At 42.8% G+C, this 20,608-nt stretch overlaps 1 protein-coding gene across 3 annotated transcripts in view; it reads left to right on the top strand.

The window, feature by feature from the left end:
• The window catches only part of TTC29 (tetratricopeptide repeat domain 29), a 387,470-nt gene that overhangs the window by 272,243 nt on the left and 94,619 nt on the right, over nucleotides 1-20,608 (top strand). For all 3 annotated transcript variants that reach the window (XM_073642501.1, XM_073642502.1, XM_073642503.1), the window contains one exon: nucleotides 9,567-9,690. In XM_073642501.1, the coding sequence (XP_073498602.1) occupies nucleotides 9,567-9,690 (124 nt within the window). The remainder of the gene's footprint in view (nucleotides 1-9,566; nucleotides 9,691-20,608) is intronic.

Raw genomic sequence — 20,608 nt, 5'->3', positions numbered from 1 at the left:
ACCAGGTATTGATTTTTTGTTGACACTTGGCGTATAAGGGGAGCAGGTTCAAAAAGACAAAGGCTCTAATATTAACAGATATATGAATTCCTAGATATTTAAATTCCCGTCCCACTGTCAAGCGTGTTTGGTGTACTTTAGAGTTTTGAGATAATTCATCTACCGGCATTAATATAGACTTATCCCAATTGATTTGAAGCCCCGAATGATCTCCAAATTCATTTACAATTGCAATAGTGTTTACCAGGGAACTATCAGTATCCCCAAGGAATATCATATGGTCATCTGCATACAATGCAACTTTTTCCTCTGCTGTATTGTAGATAAAGCCTTTCATCTCTCTACTAGCTCATAATTTAACAGCAAGAGGCTCTATAGCCAAGACAAATAGCAAGGGAGAAAGCTGACAACCCTATCTAGTCCCCCTACACAATTTAAGGGAGTTTGACAAGGAGCCATTAGCTCTGATTTTAGCTCTAGGATTAGAGTATAACAGTTTAATCCATGAGAGAAAGGATGTTCCAAAGCCCATAGCCCTCATAACCGACCAAAGGTACTCCCACTCGACGCTGTCAAAAGCCTTCGCTGCATCGAGAGCACAGCCCTCTCTCTCTCTCACATTTAGGGGCTGCATCTGGTGGTTAATGTATAGACATCTCAGGTTTATTGAGTTCGATTTCGTGGGCATGAATCCCGTCTGGTCTTCATGTACCAAATGTGTGATGACTTTAAGAAGTCTCAAATCAACTGCCTTGGCTAGAATTTTTATATCCACTGACTGTTAGGTATCGGGTGGTTGCTGGACCAGAAATTGGGTGAGAATCATCTGTGGTCTCCCATTCTGGTCCAGCCAGGGGAGATGCTGCTTAGCATTGCGGTCAGTCCCGACGCCTAGCCAGTGCACGAGAAGTACAGGCCTTATCTCGGGTCCTTGTTCCTTGTAGTGTTAAGCATAGGTTGCGGAGGGGAACAAGGGCTGCTACAGCCTAAGTCCAGGATGCACTGCACTGAGCATGCCCGTGACATGGCGGATCGTGATTGGTGGTTTGGTGTCAACTGATCCAGTGACCTGGCACCGCCTGATTGGCCGTAGGTGACGTCATCAGTAGCGCGACCAATAATGCGACGGTGGGCAGGGCTTAGTTTTTAAATAGCCCGCCCACAAACATGGTGGTGCGCTCTGATCATTGAGCTATGGTTGTGTTCATGTGTGAACGCTTGTATGTTTGAGCTCCACGTGCTCTCTTGCTGCTTTAGCTTCGGACCGGCAGGTTTAGCTGGGGATAGGCAATCTTAGCTGGAGGGAGGCAAGTAGTTCCGTTTGACAGTCTGACTCCGACTAGGGGGTCACTATACACCCCGAGCAGACTGCGGACTCCGTATTCCTGGCACCGCCTGTTAGCCACGTGGAGAGTTACTCCGCAGTCCGGTAGCACACCGGCCGGGAGCACGTATACGCTGGCGTGAGTCACACACACGTCCTAGCGCCTACTGCGTAGCCTCTGTGCAATTACCAGGGCTATGGCTACATTATTTGTCGCACATCTCTCGTGCAGTTAACAGAGATAGTGCGAATCCTTTTTCCCGTCCCGGTGTGCAGTAACACTGGAGAGATTTATATATTAATTGGTTGTTTTACCTTCTTACCCGGAAGGTGTTCGGCCACAGTCTTCCAGGCTGCTTCGCGGACCCCGGGTTCGGTTGCTTTCCATTATTAATAAAGTTGTTTGCAACCGTCCCCTTAACACTGACAATAATGGGCCTATATGAGTCTGTACATTTTGCATCTTTCCCTGGTTTAGGGATTATAACTATTGCTGCCTCACACATGGAATCTGGTAATGTCCCCACTCTGAATGCCTCTTGAAACACCTCCAGTAGCTTAGGCAGTATCACTGAACCCAATTCTTTGTATAATTCAGATGGGATCCCATCCATACCTGGGGCCTTATTGTTTTGGAGAGTGCTCAATGCTACTTCTCGCTCCTCCACCGAGAGGGGCGCATCCAAGGCCTCCCTCTGTTCATCTGATAACTGAAGCAGTTGAAGACCATTAATATAATTATTAATTTCTTCAGGTGTTTTACAAAGTTTTGAAGAATATAATGGTTTGAAAAAACGAAATAATTCCATTAAAATGGCTTCTGGGTCGGTAACCATGTTGATTGCAGAAATCGCTGAGGAACCCTGCTGTGCTCCCGCTATTGTGGCTAGATGACCTGCGCCTTCCCCCTCATTGTCAAAGCTTTGTTTAGTGAAAAATCTCCTGTATTCTGCTTGCTCAAGGAGATGAGTATTTAAACGTTTTTGTGCCTCCACCCATTTATCTTTATGGATCAAAGAGGGTGTACCCACATAACATTGTTCCATTTCATCTATACTGCGCTGCAGAGCGAGAGTGAGGGAACGGTTTTTAGATTTGATATGGGAAATCTCTTTGATTAATATACCCCTCAGATAGGCTTTCAATGCATCCCATATTATTCAAGAGGATGCTGAACCTACATTATCTTGGAAAAAGAGAAGCAATTTTTTAGGTATCTCCTCACGTTTCTCAAATAAAGCCAGCCAATATGGATTAAACTTCCACACCTCACCCCACCGATTAATGCAAGGGAGAATATTAAGAACCACTAATAATGGTTAATGATCATTTAATTGCCTCGTGAGATATTCTACTTTAGCAATCCAAGGTGGCAGAAATTTATTTCCCAAGGCAAGATCTATTCTTGACAAGGACGAATGTGAGGCCGAAAAACATGAGTATTGTCGCACCAGTGGAAATTTGTTGCGCCAAACATGAACCCATTACTGTTCCTGTATCACATGGGCCAGTGTTGTTTTGTCCCCTCCGCTCCCCATCTGTACCCCACGATATTTGTCTAGAGTAGCAATAAGATAAGTATTAAAATCTCCAATAACAACCAACGGGGTAGATGGATATTCAGAAATGAAAGGGAGTATCATTTGTATAACTTTCATTGAAAAGAGGGTGGAATATACACTGCCACTATACATATCCGTACCGCATATACACTGTGTGCAGAATTATTAGGCAAATGAGTATTTTGATAACATGATACTTTTTATACATGTTGTCCTACTCCAAGCTGCATAGGCTTGAGTGCCAACTACCAATTAAGCAAATCTGGTGATGTGCATCTCTGTAATGAGGAGGGGTGTTGACTAATGACATCAACACCCTATATAAGGTGTGCTTAATTATTAAGCAACTTCCTTTCCTTTGGCAAAATGGGTCAGAAGAGAGATTTGACAGGCTCTGAAAAGTCCAAAATTGTGAGATGTCTTGCAGAGGGATGCAGCAGTCTTCAAATTTCCAAACTTTTGAAGCGTGATCACCGACCAATCAAGTGTTTCATGGCAAATAGCCGACAGGTCGCAAGAAGTGTGTTGGCCAAAAAAGGCGCAAAATAACTGCCCATGAATTGAGGAAAATCAAGCGTGAAGCTGCCAAGATGCCATTCGCCACCAGTTTTGCCATATTTCAGAGCTGAAACGTTACTGGAGTATCAAAAAGCACAAGGTGTGCGATACTCAGGGACATGGCCAAGCTAAGGAAGGCTGAAAAACTACCACCTTTGAACAAGAAACATAAGATAAAACGTCAAGAATTGGCCAAGAAATATCTTAAGACTGATTTTTCAAAGGTTTTATGGACTGATGAAATGAGAGTGACTCTTGATGGGCCAGATGGATGGGCCAGAGGCTAGATCAGTAAAGGGCAGAGAGCTCCACTCCGACTCAGACGCCAGCAAGGTGAACTTGTGGGAACTTTTCGGGTTGAGGATGGAGTGAAGCTCAACTCCCAGACCTACTGCCAGTTTCTGGAAGACAACTTCTTCAAGCAGTGGTACAGGAAGAAGTTGGTATTGTTCAAGAAAAACATGATTTTCATGCAGGACACTGGTCCATCACATGCATCCAACTGCTCCACAGCGTGGCTGGCCAGTAAAGGTCTAAAAGAAGAAAAAATAATGACATGGCCCCCTTGTTCACCTGATCTTAACCCCATAGAGAACCTGTGGTCCATCATAAAATGTGGGATCTACAGGGAGGGAAAACAGTACACCTCTCGGAACAGTGTCTGGGAGGCTGTGGTGGCTGCTGCACGCAATGTTATTATTATTATTATTTATTATTATAGCGCCATTTATTCCATGGTGCTTTACATGTGATCGGGATATACATAGCAAAAACATTTACATAATCTTAACAAAACGAGTCAGCAACTGGTACAGGAGGAGCGAGGACCCTGCCCGCGAGGGCTCACATTCTACAAGGGATGGGTGAGGATACAGTAGGTGGGGGTAGAGGAGGTCATGCAGTAATGTGGTGGAGCGGTGGTTACTGCAGGTTGTAGGCTTGTCGGAAGAGGTAGGTCTTCAGGTTTCTTTTGAAGGCTTCCATAGCAGGCGAGAGTCTGATGTGTTGGGGTACAGAGTTCCAGAGTAGGGGGGATGCATGGGAGAAATCTTGTATACGATTGTGGGAAGAGGAGATAAGAGGGGAGTAGAGAAGGAGATCTTGTGAGGATCGGAGGTTGCGTGCAGGCAAGTACCGGGAGACTAGGTCACAGATGTATGGAGGAGACAGGTTGTGGATGGCTTTGTATGCCATGGTTAGGGTTTTGAACTGGATTCTCTGGGCAATGGGGAGCCAGTGAAGGGATTGACAGAGGGGGGAGGCCGGGGAATAGCGGGGGGACAGGTGGATTAGTCGAGCAGCAGAGTTTAGGATAGATTGGAGAGGCGCAAGAGTGTTGGAAGGGGGGCCACAGAGCAGGAGGTTGCAGTAGTCGAGGCGGGAGATGATGAGGGCGTGCACTAGTGTTTTTGCAGAGTCTTTGCTGAGTAATGCACGGATCCGGGAGATATTTTTGAGTTGGAGTCGGCAGGAAGTGGAAAGGGCTTGGATATGTGGTTTGAAGGAGAGATCAGAGTCCAGGGTTACTCCAAGGCAGCGAGCTTGTGGGACTGGGGAGAAGGAACAGCCATTGACGTTGATGGATAGGTCAGATGGGGGATATGAATGAGAGGGTGGAAAGATGATGAACTCTGTTTTATCCATGTTGAGTTTTAGAAATCTGGCAGAGAAGAAGGATGAGATGGCGGACAGACATTTTGGGATTTTGGTTAGTAGGGAGGAGATATCCGGTCCAGAGAGGTAGATCTGTGTGTCATCAGCATAGAGGTGATACTGAAAGCCGTGAGACTCTATGAGCTGTCCCAGGCCAAAGGTGTTACGTGTAGATGGAGAAGAGCAGAGGTCCTAGAACTGAACCTTGGGGGACACCGACAGATTGGGGGCGAGATGAGGTGGTGCGTGAGTGGGAGATGCTGAATGTCCTGTCTGTTAAGTATGAGGAGATCCAAGATAGGGCCAAGTCCGTGATGCCAAGAGATGAGAGAATCTGTAGTAAGAGGGAATAGTCCACTGTGTCGAAGGCAGATTACAGGTCCAGAAGGAGGAGGATAGAGTAGTGTCGCTTGGATTTAGCGTTTAGTAGGTCGTTGGTGACTTTGGTCAGGGCAGTTTCAGTCGAGTGATGCGGTCGGAAGCCAGATTGCAGGCGGTCGAAGAGGGAACAGGATGAGAGGTGGGAGGACAGCTCAAGGTGGACATGTTGTTCTAGTTGTTTTGAGGCAAAGGGGAGAAGTGATATGGGGCGGTAGCTAGTCAGAGAGGATGGGTCAAGGGAGGGCTTTTTGAGGATGGGTGTGATTGCGGCATGTTTGAAACATGATGGGAAGACACCGGTTGTTAGTGAGAGGTTGAAGAGGTGGGTTAGGTTTGGGATGAAGACTGTGGTAAGGTTAGGGATGAGGTGGGATGGGATTGGGTCAAGTTTGCAGGTGGTGAGGTGTGATTTGGAGAGTAAAGAGGAGACTTGACCTTCTGTAATGGTGGAAAAGTGGGGTTTGGAGGAGGAAGGTTGAATAAATATGAGGAGGGGTTGTGCGGACTTTAGGCAAAAGCTTTGTCTGATGGTGTCAATCTTCTGCTTGAAGAATGAGGCAAAGTCTTCAGCTGAGATGAGAGAAGAGAGAGGAGTTGCTGGGGGACGAAGGAGAGAATTGAAAGTGTTAAATAGCTGTTTAGGGTTGTGAGACAGGGAGGATATGAGAGATGAGAAGTAGGTTTGTTTTGCTGTAGTGAGTGCGGACTTAAAAATAGTGAGGGATTGTTTGAATGCGATGAAGTGCTCAATGGAGTGAGACATTTTCCATCTCCGCTCCGCAACCCTGGAGGCCCGTCGCAGTTCTTTAGTAAGTTTGGGGTGCCAGGGTTGCCTGTTGATTGTGCGAGATTTGGTATGTGTGAGAGGGGCGATCGAGTCGAGAGCTGCAGCTATTGTGGTGTTATATGAAGCGGCAGCAACATCTGCATTGTGTAAGGAATTTATGTCTGTAAGAGGGAGGAGGGTCGAAAACAGATCAAGCAACTGACAGAATCTATGGATGGAAGGCTGTTGAGTGTCATCATAAAGAAAGGTGGCTATATTGATCACTAATTTTTTTGCTTTTTGTTTTTGCATGTCAGAAATGTTTTGTTTCTAAATTTTGTGCAATTATATTGGTTTACCTGGTGAAAATAAACAAGCGAGATGGGATTATATTTGGTTTTTATTAAGTTGCCTAATAATTCTGCACAGTAATAGTTACCTGCACAAACAGATATCCTCCTAAGATAGCCAAATCTAAAAAAAAAACCACTCCAACTTCCAAAAATATTAAGCTTGGATATTTATGAGTCTTTTGGGTTGATTGAGAACATAGTTGTTGATCAATAATAAAAATAATCCTCTAAAATACAACTTGCCTAATAATTCTGCACACAGTGTAAAAGACATACTAAACCGATAAATCTTCCTTCTGGGTCTACCAAAGATTTTTCACAGGTGAATGCTAAGTTTTGATCTATTAATATGCTAACTCCTCTGGCATATGAGCTGAATGTGGAGTGGAAAGCAGGGCCCCTCCAGTAAGGATTGAGCACTTTCTGGTGTCAAATGTGTTTCTTGTAAGCACACCGCAGCGTGATTGAACCCTTTGAGGTTTTTAAGGATGGCATGTCTTTTGTTAGGTTCCTCTAGTCCCCGCACGTTCCATGAAATAACATTAACCTGACCTGCCATTTTTGTTAGACTTGGTATACATTGCCCCTTGCATCTTATCACTTAGATTATTCTGTACCCTTATATCATAAGGTCTATACACAACTTGAATAAAACAAAACATAGCCCACCGTCCCCACCCTCCCCACCCAACAACTTGAGCCAAAAAAATACCTAAGGCTAGGACATGTAGCCACTGGACTCTAAGCAATGGCCAAAGAGTATCAGGAACCAGACTTTGTTTATACCCCATGTAGATCACACACAGAGGAACAACTCCTATATACAGGGACACAAAGAGTTCCCCTTTATTCTATATTATTTCAGTTTACCTGGTTAGGCGCTGTAGACAAATATATTATCTGCCCTTCAGAAATATCTCCCTTTTTTTCTCTCCTTATTTTTCTTTTAACACTTTCTATTGTAACAGGATATACAGATAAAGATAGCAGAACCATAACATTTCTATGAACGGTTATAACCTGTATCTTGCCATATGCATTGAGAGCATATATATAACACCATATACTCAAACATTTTGCCATATGCATGAGGCAAAACCTCTATACCAGGATAAGACATTTTTATATATCTCAACGGTTTCTTAGTTGGCGTTCATGAATATCCAACCATCGCAGGGCTTCCTTGGGGTTGTCAAAAAAGTGTGTTGCCCCAAGAGCTGATACTCTTAGCTTTGCTGGATATAGCATAGCATATTGGACCTGGAGCAGACGGAGTCTTTTCTTTATGTCTTGAAACTGTTCTCTTCTTCTTTGAATGTCCGCAGAAACATCTGGAAAAATGGAAACTTTGGAGCCTGCGATGCATAAGTCTTGAGACATCTGTACCAGATTTAGGATTTTGTCTCTGTCTTTAAAGTGGAGTAGTTTGATCAAAACTGACCTCGGCAGAGCTCCTGGTGGTAGGGGGTCTTGAGGGGACTCTATGAGCCCTTTCTATTGCAAACATGTTGGAAAACTCACTTTTGCCAAATGTAGTAATTAACCAGTTCTCAAAGAAGTCCACCGAATTATTTCCCTCAGCTTTTTCTGAGATTCCAACAAGGCGAATATTATTATGCCGAAACCTATTTTCCAAGTCATCAGTTTTACTCAGCAATGTCTCAATATTTTGAGAGGCTTTTTTAACTTCCTTGGTTAATGGTGGCAGAGTGTCCTCCACTACCTCGATTCTGCCCTCTGCAGCAGTAATGCGTTCTCTCATTTTCTGCATGTCCTGTCTGATTATGGAGACATCCATCTATAGAGAGCCCATATGTCCGATATACAGTATATCTTTCATTGTTGTGAATGATGGGGGTGGCAGTAGTCAGAGGTGTGTTTATTGCTGGCTTATCTCCCTGCTCACATCTCCCCTCCACATCTCTGTGACACCCAATCAGAGCTAACTGAAGGACTTGGCTGCTGTGAATCCCGCCTGCTCCTGGGGGTCCTAGCATATTGTTCCAGGGAGCTGCAATGTTTGCACACTTCCCCTGGTCCTTATCAGTTGTTGTTTTAGCAGCACCATCTTGTCAGTGCTCTCTGCCTGTGTAGCAGTTTGTACTCATTATCTACCAATGTCCTTTTTTTGGGACGCCTAATTTTTTGCTTCTAGCAACTAAGATTTTCTAATTAGGTCCAATTAGGTCCAAAAAAACAAAAAATGAAAATTGCTAATTTGGCAAGTAATGGGTTAAGTTTTTTTTTCTGCTTTGTCATGAAGAGAGGAGTATCTGTCAGTACCTGAGGATTCTGTCACCACAGACTCTCCCTCCAGCTCTTCAAAGGTCCCCCTCAGCCTACTTTTTGAAAATTGAGCACAACTTTGCTGGGATCGGGTACGGCCAAGCATGTCCAACACATTCATCATAATTTACTCCACAAAAGAGTCATAAATTACAACAGAAATGTACTACATGAAATGAACCTAGAGTACTTTTCTTGCAGTGACGCACAGCAGATGAAAGATGCACTAAATTCATTAAAAGGCACATGCCTTAAGCAGCTTGCAAAATAAAAGTGGTCCAAAATTCCAATTGAGAGGTGTAAGAAGCTTGTTGATGGTTATAGGAAGTGATTGATTGCAGTTATTTATTCTAAAGTGTGTGCAACCAAATATTAAGTTGAGGGTGCCAAGAATTTTGTCCGGCCCACTATTGGGCTTTAGTGTGAAATTATATTCAATTTGCCTTTTTTTCTCTGTTTTTTGTGTTGTTCCAATACACTCAAAGGAAATAAACATGTGTATAACAAAACACGTGTAATTGCTGTAATTTTCTGGGAGAAATCCTTCATCTTTTGGAACAATATCAAGGGTGCCAATACTTTCGATCATGACTGTAGATATGACTGGCTATTGCAATACTTTCAAGTACACATTGTACTGTGTAACTTTACAGTAATGGAATATCTTTCTCTATTTCTTTCAGCCAAGGAAAAATTATTGAAAGCATTCAATATTTGGAAAATTTCATAGAAGTTGCCAAAACTAGTAAATTAAGCAAAAGCCTTGCAGAGACATGTATCTGCCTTGGAGACATTTTTAATGCACGGGTAAGTACTGAATACTTTTTCAAATATTCAAGAATTTTCCTCTAGCTGTACATCCTCTTGTTTTATTTTATCATATACACAGCCATACTGTCTTCTCACTTACTGTAAATCCAATCAGATCAGGAATGCCGTTTGCTTCAGGTTGCTCCATCCAGTGTTCTAAAGGGTCTCATTCTCTATTCTTGTTAAAGTATGCCCTAGTCATCTAATGGTGCATGGATCTAGTCACCCTTATCGTTACCCTACTGCACAGTTTTATTCAAATTCTATGTAGGCCTTCGGTTATGACTGCCAAAGAACATTCATACAGGTAATGTACAAATCAGGGAGGCAAACAATTGAATCTGACTGGCCCCTGTTCAGACTAGGAAAAGCCCTTCTAAGACCCTGATCTGTCCCTGTCTGACCATGGAGGTTGGCACCCTAAGATAATGCAATGGTGCCCCTACTCTATCACCAGCAGGAAACACCAGTAAGGGAAGATATTTAAAGTTGCATCCGACAAGTGATAGGACAGACAAACAGGGTAAATTAAAAACACCTGTTACCCAAAACCGACAGAAGCAAAGATAACAGAAATAAAATACCCAAAGAAAAGGTGTATGTTTTGTGGCTCAGCGGAAAGAGACGCTGACCACAGAACACAGTATCAAGGGTTTAAATCCAGAAGCATGAGAGTACCCCCTTTCAAGGAGGGGCCACTGGACCTATCGAGTTCCCCAACTGCTGACGGCACAGATGGAGCTCCCTCAATAGGCGATCTGCATGTAGGTCTTTAGCATCCACCCAGGAGTTATTCTCCGGACCGAAACCCTTCCACTTAACAAGAAAATGAAACTGAAACTTTTTAAGAAGAGAGACATAGAAGGAATTATTATTCGTCCATGCAACCAGGAGTTGGAGCTTCACTGACACCGGATTAATGATCCTGATTATCTTATATGGTTCATGCTTATTTTAAAGGATAACCAGATAAAATCTCCCACCTTAAAGACAGGAACTCTCCTACGTCTGAGGTTAGGAGTTCTCTTAGTCCAATCGCAAATTATCAGAAGACTTCTTTTAATTCATCTCCAAATCTTAACCAAATGAGAAGAATATCTTTCCTCCTCTGGAACCGCAGACTGTAAACCAGAAAAATCAATGAAAACCGGATGAAAACTCCCACAACAAAAATGGCTAGGTGCCGGTACCAGTAGAGGTGCGGTTATTAAGTGCTATCTCAGCTAGAGGAATAAAATCCACCCAATCCTCTTGATTAGATGAGAAAAAACATCTTAAATATTTTTCCAGTTCCTGGTTCATTCTCTCTCCGTCTGGTCATTAGTCTCAGGATGATACCCTGAGGAGAATGAAAGCAACCTAGAGCAAAAGCTACGCCAAAAACTAGCCACAAACTGAACCCCTCTATCAGAAATAATGTTTTTAGGAACACCATGTATGAAGTGGGAGATAACCAAAGTAGCTAAACCCTTAGCAGTAGACAATTTTGGTAGAGAAACCAAGTAAACCATCTTGCAAAAACAGTCAACCACCACCCACTCCACAGTATTACCAACAGAATTAGGCAAATCTGTGACAAAATCCATAGACAAGTGGGTCCAAGGTCGAGACCGAACCTCGTTAGGCAAAAGAAAGCCTGCCGGAGCCTGGCGAGACGCTTTAGATCTGGTGCAAATCCTGTTCTTACGGACATACTCTTCCACATATTTTCAAGCACTCTGCCACCAAAAGGACCTGGAAACAGCTCTCCAGGTGTCAGAAGAACCCAGATGTCCAGCCAACACCAAGTCATGTACTTTGTTAAGAAGATCAGTGCAAAGTGAGGAAGGAACAAAAAACTTGCCGGGTGGCAAGTCCTCCGGTGCACCATCCTGAGCCCCCATAATGTGATGTCTGAGATTAATACCCAAAGCATCCAGCACTATCCCTTCACTAAGAATTTTGACTGGATTTTCATCCTTCAACTCCGGAACAAAACTATGTGATAAGATATCCGCCTTAACATTCTTAGTACCAAGGAGATATGTCACAGAGAAATCAAACGGAGTGAAAAAGAGAGCCCACCGGGCCTGTTTAGTGATCAGGCACTGAGCAGAGTCAAGTCATACAGTAAATTTTTGTGTTCAGTAAAGACCGTTACTCTATGCCTAGCCCCCTACAACTAATGTCTCCATTCCTCAAAAGCTCTTTTAACCGCCAAGAATTCTCGATTGACTATATCATAGTTGGACCGTCTTTCTTCTGTGAAAAAATAGCACCCATCCCTACAAAAGAGGAGTCTACCTCAACCACAAAAGGCAAATTAACATTGGATTGATTGAGGACCGGAGCTTTTGAAAAGGCTAACTTGAAAGCAGCAAAAGCATCAACAGCCTCAGAACACCAAGAGGTAGTAAAATCAGCACCTTTTTTAGTCATGTCAGTAAGAGGTTTGACTATGACTGAAAAGTTTTTAATGAACTTAAGATAATAATTAGCAAAACCCAAGAACCTCTGTAGAGTTTCAAGACTAGTAGGTTGCACCCAATCAAGAATGGCCTGTAACTTAACGGGATCCATCTGAAAACCTTTAGCAAAAACCAATTGACCCAAAAACTGAATCTGCTGCACCTCAAACCGACATTTCTCTAGTTTGGCAAACAAATGATTGCCACGAAGAACCTGGAGCACCTGTCGAATATGCTCCCGATGCTCCTCACGAGAACCTGAGTAGATCAAAATATCATCCTAGTATATCATGATAAATCTACCCACCAAAGAAGAAAAAATATCATTTATGAAGTTCTGAAATAGAGCAGGAGCATTGGTCAAGCCAAATGGGATCACCAAATTTTCAAAGTGACCCTTGGGTGTGTTGAAGGCAGTCTTCCACTCATCACCTTGGCAAACACGTATAAGGTTATATGCCCCTCTCAGATCTAGTTTAGAAAACCATTTGGCCCTCGCTAGTTGATTAAACAGATCAGGAATAAAAGGTAATGGGTATGGGATATTATTAATCTCTCTAAAATCCAAACAAGGATGCAAACCTCCATCTTTTTTCTTAACAAAGAAAAAACCCACGGCAACTGGTGAGGTGCAAGGCCTTATGTGACCCTTGGAGAGACTCTTTTGAATATACTTTCTCAAGGCATCTCTACCTGGAAGAGAGAGATTAAACAGTCAAGACTTAGGCAATTTGGCCTCTGGGATAAATTCAATCAAAACTTAACTTTGTGGCTCTCCCAGTTGATGGAAGGATTGTGTTTCACTAACCAGGGCATACCCAACACAACTTTTGTTGGTAATGAAGGAAAGACCATGAAATATATAGATTCTGTGTGTAACACTCCCACTCTCATGTACACATTCTGAATATTAGAACTAACATGACTTTGGGTAAGGGGAGAATTATCAATTGCGGATACTTGAATAGGATGACCGAGAGTTAACACTGTATACCCACACTCAATAGCAAAATCACTGTCAATGAGATTTAAGGCAGAACATGAGTCAACATGAGTCAACAAATGCGGAGGTAATTATAACTCCAGATTTGGTAACCAAAGATACATGTAAAAAAACAACCAGTTGTATGCATGAGAGATAACTGTTTGGATCAGTGTCCTTACTTCTTAATGGTTTTTCTTTTATATCCTCTTTACCTTTAAGAGGTTCATTGTTGTATTTGAAACACTGAATCATCACATGACCCATTCGACCACAGTTTAGACGTAGAAATGAGCAGGAGCTTCACATACAACTTCCTCCTTGGACTCAATTTGCATTTGTTCACCTGCCCCAATAGGATGAGAGAGAGTAATCTCAGAAACAGTCTCAAATGTGTCTTTATCCCTAAGAATTTCTTTCCAGGTGCACCAACAGTTGACATGACCTCATCCAGGGACAATGGAGAATGCCTATAAATCATCATACCACATATTTTACTAGAGAGACCCTGACAAAATTGACTGCGGATAGCTGGGTCATTCCAGGAGGTCTCCACTGCCCAGCGTCTGAGCTGAGAACATTAGTCCTCCACTTTACAATTTCCCAAACCAAGCTATGGATCATTGATTCAGAAACCTCAACTTTATATGGGTCTTCATAAATGAGCCCCAGAGCAGAGAAAAAAGCATCAACGGAGGAAAACACTGGAGAATGCTCAGGCAAAGAAAATGCCCAAGCCTGAGGATCTCCAAGCAATGGCAGATCCATACCCTTACGTTGACTCTCTCCCCCAAACGAGGTAGGATAGAGATGAAAATACAATTTACATGAAGCAAAAAAGATGAAAAACTTGCTTTGGTCCCCATTGAAACAGTCCGGTAATTTTACCTTTGGCCCAGATGACTGATTAGGGTAGAGTAGAACCTGTGGAGCAGTGGAAAACACAAGACCTTTGTTGTGGCTTAATGTCTGCCATTTCCAAAGACAAAGACCGCAATTGCACGGTCAGGGCACCCATGATGACTTCTCTGCACACAGCAAATGGAGTGGGCTGGTGATAATGTTATGACTACCAAAGCACATTCATACGGGTATGGTACAAACCAGGGAGACAAACACCTGAATCTGACATGTCCCTGTTCAGACTAGGAAATGCCCTTCTCTGACTCTGGTTTGTCCTTGCCTGACCGCGGAGGTTGGCACCCTAAGATAATGCAGTGACACCCCCACTTGACGGCGTCTTACCCTGAATGTCCTTAGTAGCTCCTAGTATTGCTAGAGTAGCAATTCCCTAAAGAGTAATGGAATTACACACAAAACAACTGCAACCAACACAAACAACAGCAAAGTGAATGAATCCAACAAATTCTATCACCAGCAGGAACACCAGTAGGGGAAGGTATTTAAAGTTGCACCCAACAGGTGATAGGACAGACAAACAGAGTAAATGAAAAACACCTGCTACCCAAAACCGACAGAAACAAAGATATCAGGACTAAAGAAAAAGTGTATCTTTTGTGGCTCAGCAGGAAGAGATGCCGACCACAGAACACAGTATCAAGGGTTCAAATCCAGAAGCATGACACCTTCACAAAGAAAATTCTTTATTTTCTGCATTTCAATTCAATGCAAAGTTAAACCACTTTCTAAATAGTTTTCATTAAAAAGTGTTCTACCATTTTGCTGCTGAAAAGTGTCTGTATGTGCTCTATCTGAGTGCTTTGCAATACTGATACAAATCTGAGCAGCTTTCTTCTCTCCCCCTCCCGTATCTCAATGTTAGAACTCATTTAGAATTTGGGTTTTGTTTTATGGTGTTCGTTGTGCAGTAAAAATAACCTGTCACCATGATTCTTCATGTTAGTACAAATATAGAGATTAGAGTTATGCAGATCGATTCGTGGGACTCAAGTCTATAGGCTTGGTCAGCAGTCTCTGGCTGCTGGATGAGATCTCTGTGAATCTCTTACCTTCTGGATCCACGGCACAGCTTTTGATTAGCCAGGCTGGTGCACCGTCATTGAAAACCATGCCGGGGATCCTGGAAAGTAAGAGATTCAACCCAAGACAAAAACAAAATGACATATACCCTGCTGTGTGTTCATTTTGTTTCTGTCTTGGGTTTTGTCTGTTCAATGGTCAGTGTGAACATGCTCCTATTTTGCATGCATACCAAATTTTAATCCAGTTAATTTTTTTGGGTTAAGGTTCAGGTTTCTGCATACAGTGCAGGTAAGGGTGTGGCCTCCCTTTCTTTGAGCTGGACATAAAGTTTATATAACTTCCCATTTGCTGGGTATCCATTCGGGACCTTGTCCTGCTCTGCCCTTATTCACATTGACGTCACTTTGGTAAAGTTTTAATCAGGGCCGGCTCCAGGTTTTTGTGGGCCCCAGGCATAAGAGTCTCAGTGGGCCCCTTTAACACATACCATGATTCATGATGCACAGATACCGCAGAGAAATCTATATATAGTACAAGGCCGAAGATTTCACTTCTTACATTACATAAGCAATATCTATTGTAAATTCCACAATATCTCAGAAACCGGTGAATCCTCGCAGCGCACAGTGCAGACCGGACAGTATAGTCCTCCATACAGTATTATGGGCACCACATAGTCCTCCATACAGTATTATTGGCACACATAGTCCTCCATACAGTATTATGGGCCCCATATATTGCTCCATACAGAATAATGGACCCCATATAACGTTCCATGCAGAATACTGGCCCCCTTATAACGCTCTATAGAGGATATTGGCCCCCTTATAACGCTCCATACAGGATACTGGCCCCCACATAAATAACCATGCAGGCTGTGCCCCCACATAATGCCCCATGCAGAATGTCACTCCCCCCCATATAATGCCCCATGCAGGATGTCACTCCCCCCCATATAATGCCCCATGCAGGATGTCACCCCCCCTATATAATACCCCATTCAGGATGTCACCACTCCCCCACATATAATGCCCCATGGAGGATGTCACCCCCCCCTATATAATGCCCCATGCAGGATGTCACCACTCCCCCACATATAATGCCCCATGCAGGATGTCACCTCCCCCCCATATAATGCCCCACGCAGGATGTCACCTCTCCTCCCATATAATGCCCCATGCAGGATGTCACCTCTCCCCCCATATAATGCCCCACGCAGGATGTCACTTGTTCCCCCTCCCCCAAATAATGCCCTAAGCCTCCATACATATAAAAAAAAAAAATCAAATACTCACCTCACTTCACACCTGCTGCAGCTGCTCCGGACTCCTCGCATCGCCGGCGTCTTCCCTCTCTGCGCTGTGACGTCTCAGGAGAGAGTGTGGTGTAAAGACTTCACTGCGCCCTCTGACCTGAGACGTCACAGTGCAGCAGCCACGGAAGAGACCGGACCTGCTGCGGAGGCATGGGAAGAGGTAAGTATTGTGCCGCCGGCTGCCGGGGCCCTAAGCAAGTGGGTGGGGGAGAGTGCACTGGCACCGCACAGCTCACGGGTCCCATAGCGCGCCGGGATGCCCGACGGCGAGTGCCCCCCCCCCCCCTGCTTGCTCAGGCCCCCGGTACTTGCCCGGGTGCTCAGTGCCCCGACACTTGCTGACGTCGGGCCTGGTTTTAATACTAGAGGATAGGACCATCCCGATTGTGGTATACCTTGACGCTGGTGAGATGACTTTTATGCTTTTTTGATCAAAAATGGTGTTTACTAAGTACCCTACATTATTTATATGCTCTATTGCTTTTACTTATTTACTTACAGCAGGGTATATGTTCATTGTGTTTCTGTCTTGGGTTTTGTCTGTTTAATGGCCAGTGTGAACATGCTCCTATTTTGCATGCATACCAACTTATACTTCAGTTCATTTTTTTTGGTAAAGTAAGAGATTTGCAGAGATCCCGTCCAGTGGTGACAGAGGACTGACCTGGCCAATGGACTGGAATCCCACTACTCAATCTTCACAACTCTAATGAAGATACTAAACTTTTAATTATTTTTTTTTCCATTAAATGGATTATTCTCATCTTCATAAATGGGTACTGTTAGATACTATTACAAATTACTTTTTAAAATTTGCAGCCGCTTACAGTTGTCTAGCTTGTAAGCACTATGCTGAAGCTGGCCAAGATTAGGTGATAACAGCGCACTCTAGTAATATTGGTCAATTCAAGACAGTGGTTACAATAGGAAAGAGCTTGTAAGCACTGCGAATTGTAAACAAAAGAAAAGTTTTAATATATCAAGAATGGCTATAAATTTTAATAATCAGTAAATTGCAAAATTTCTTTTATTTACATTAGCTTCCATCCCGTTTATGAAGATGTGAATAACCCTTTAAGTAATGGGGAAAAAAAATAAAAAAATTGGTAAAAATAAAATTGGTATGTGTCACCATTTTCTGAGACTCATAACTTATTATTTTTCCGTCAATGGAACTATATGAGGACTTGTTTTTTGCATGGTGATCTGTAGTTTTTTTTGTATCATTTTAGTGCACAAATGATGTTTTGATCACTTTTTATTCCAAGTTTTGGGGTAGGCACATCAACTAAAACAGCAATTCTGGCGTTTTAATTTTTTTTGCCCAGGCAGAAATTGAACAGATGCCCAGGCAGAAATTGACAGCAGGATTTAAGGGGTTAAAAAGGAGCAATTAGAGTACGCTTTGGTCATTGCTGTTAGCAACAGATGCCATCCTATATCTGCCGGTTTGAGCCTGCTCCATGCACTCACACTCGACATAGGATGTACTATTAGGATTCTTCTTAATATGGATTTTTCATTTTTTTCTACATTTTACATCAAAGCTAACTATACCTAGAAGATAATTCTTGTTTCACAATTTATTGAGCTTGTAATGAATAAAAAATCCCCCATTAACATGCATGCTTGAACCGGTTTCACATGTCTGACATTCACAGTTTAAGTATAGATTGGCTGCTGATCTCCAGACCAAAAATGAACAGCCCTGTAGGCATATATGAGGCTGTTTTTGGCAGGAGATCTACAGCCAGTCCAAACTTTGTGACCAGTACTTTGATCAAGAATGTTTGATATGTGAATCCAGCCCCAGAGTGAGCATTTACTAGAAAGATATGTTTGGCATTACTTATCTGGGGCCAAGGGGAACCGAAATAGAATCCAAAATATCTAACATAGTACTCTAATTACTCCATAGGTGAATAACCAAGGGCAGCGATCTACGTTGTTTTCAGTTTCACAGGTTGTACTTCTGATCCTCAATTTAAAATATGATCCCATATCTGTGTGAGTTTGGAAAAAACAAGGATGATGGCTCATAGGTAGATGTAAAGTCACTTTCTTGAGGCTACGAATATCAACACTGAATAGATGCCTCCATCAGAACCATTGGAACTGTAGATGTACGAACACATGTGGTGATAAAATGTTTTACCTCACTAAAGTGACTGTACATCACTCTATTAACCATCATCTTTTCCAGCAGTGCCCAGTGGTTCTTTGGTTTTCTGCTTCACTCTACTGCATTTACTGCAGTTGCCATTAGGCATAACTGGCACAAGGATGAGCAGCTGCTAGTCCATTTTTGACAAGCTTTTGGACAGAGTTGTGCCTGTTTTAAGCACATCTCACCGAGTTGATCTGTCCCACTTACTTTCTACCTTCTTTACCCACAATCTTTAGACTATGAAGCAGCACTTTTTGTATAATATTTGAGCTGTTCTCTCTGGATTTAGAGGGAGGTTCCCAGCATTCCTTACCCAGGACAAATTCAAATATTTTTTAGAGTTTGCTGCAATCAGAGCATTAACTGTCTATGAAATGCAAATACACAGTATATACAGTACTGTGGAAAAAGTGTAGACTAGGTGTGGAATAAACACTGCAAAGCCAGAATGCATTCAACAAAGAAGTGCTAACAGTATTAACACAATTCAAACATAATGAACATAAGAGAAATGTAAATCAAATCAATATTTGGAGTGACCGCACTTTGCCTTCAAAAAAGCTCCAAAGCATCAATTCTTCTATGTATATTTGCACCCAGTTTTTGAAGGACCTTTGCATGGACTTTGTTCCAAATACTTTAGAGAACTAGCCACATATCTTCTGTGGATTTAGGTTAGCGCAATTCCATCTCTTTCTTCATGTAATCCCAGACTCAATGATGTTGAGATCAGAGCACTGTGAGGCCATATCATCGTCACTTCCAGGACTCCTTTTCCTTCTTTACTCTGAAGACAGTTCTTAAATTGCATTGATTGTAAGTTTACGGTCATTGTCCTGCTGCGGAATAAATTTGGAGCCAGTCAGACACCTCCCAGATGATATTGCATTAACTATCTCAGCATTAAGGACACCATTAATGGGGTCGTCCGAATCTAACATTTTTTTTTTTTTTTTTACCTACTTCTGTTTTGATGACATTTTGTTTGAGAATCCCCAGTGTATGCCAGGATACTCAAATGGAATGTCATCAGGGGGCAGAAGCTGTCTCCACCCTGAAACAAAGCGTCATCAGTGACATCCGTTGCGGGGGCTGGACTAGTCCCTGTTATACTGAGCATGTGTCAGTTGAGAATTGATGAGCCGGCAACAAAGCACATTGTCAGTGAGCATTGTAAGGAGCCCCACCACTAAAACAGACATAACTTTCGGGGGTGGAACTGTTCTCTATTTGCTGCATTCTCTCCTTCCTACAATGCGCACCGACATCTGATACTTCAGAGCTGGGGAGGGAGCGCACTGTCACTGTGCATTGAAAAGACTATAACACAGTGACAAGGAAGCTTGAACTGACCATCTGTCAGAATTGACAACCGACACTGGCTCAATAGAGCAGGGACTAGCCCAGCCACTGAAATGGACATCACTGATGACACTTCATTTCAGAGCAGAGACAGAGGCTGCAGCATTGACTGCAGCCTCTGCCTCTTGATGACATCCCATTTAATTATCCCAGCATACACTGGGGATTCTCAAACAAAAAGTCATCAAAACAAAAGTAGGTAAAAAAAATAAATAAAGCAGTTAGAGAGAGTATATTAGAAAAGCAATTATATTATTACAATAGATAGACATTTAGGATTAAATCAATGTTAGTTTTGTACCACCCTCTTAATCTTGTAGAAAGTCTTAACTCTATTTGCTGAAATGCAGCTCCAAACTTGCAAGGGACCTCTACCATGCTTCACTGTTGCCTGCAGATTATTGTACCACTGTCCAGCTCTTCGGCAAACAAACTGCTTTCTGTTACAGGCACATATTTAACATTTTGACTCATTAATCGAGAGCACCTGTAATTTTTCTGAACCCCAGTTCCTATATTTTTGTGCATAGCTGAGCCTTGTTTGCCTGTCAGAGGTCGCAATTGGCCTCAATTCTTATCTGAAGAACACGTCTGGTCCGACTTCTCTGATCAGTAGATGGGTGTAGCTGCCCAATGCTTGCTGCCAGTTCTCAGCTGATGGCGCTGCTGGACATTTTCTGATATCAAAGGGAGGTAAG

Source organism: Phyllobates terribilis, unplaced genomic scaffold (assembly GCF_046119375.1).
Source record: "Phyllobates terribilis strain yellow unplaced genomic scaffold, ASM4611937v1 Scaffold_1__5_contigs__length_1240528914, whole genome shotgun sequence".
In the NCBI taxonomy this organism is placed as follows: Eukaryota; Metazoa; Chordata; class Amphibia; order Anura; family Dendrobatidae; genus Phyllobates; species Phyllobates terribilis.
Note: the sequence above shows the minus strand (reverse complement) of the source record. Positions and strands in the feature narration are given on the sequence as shown.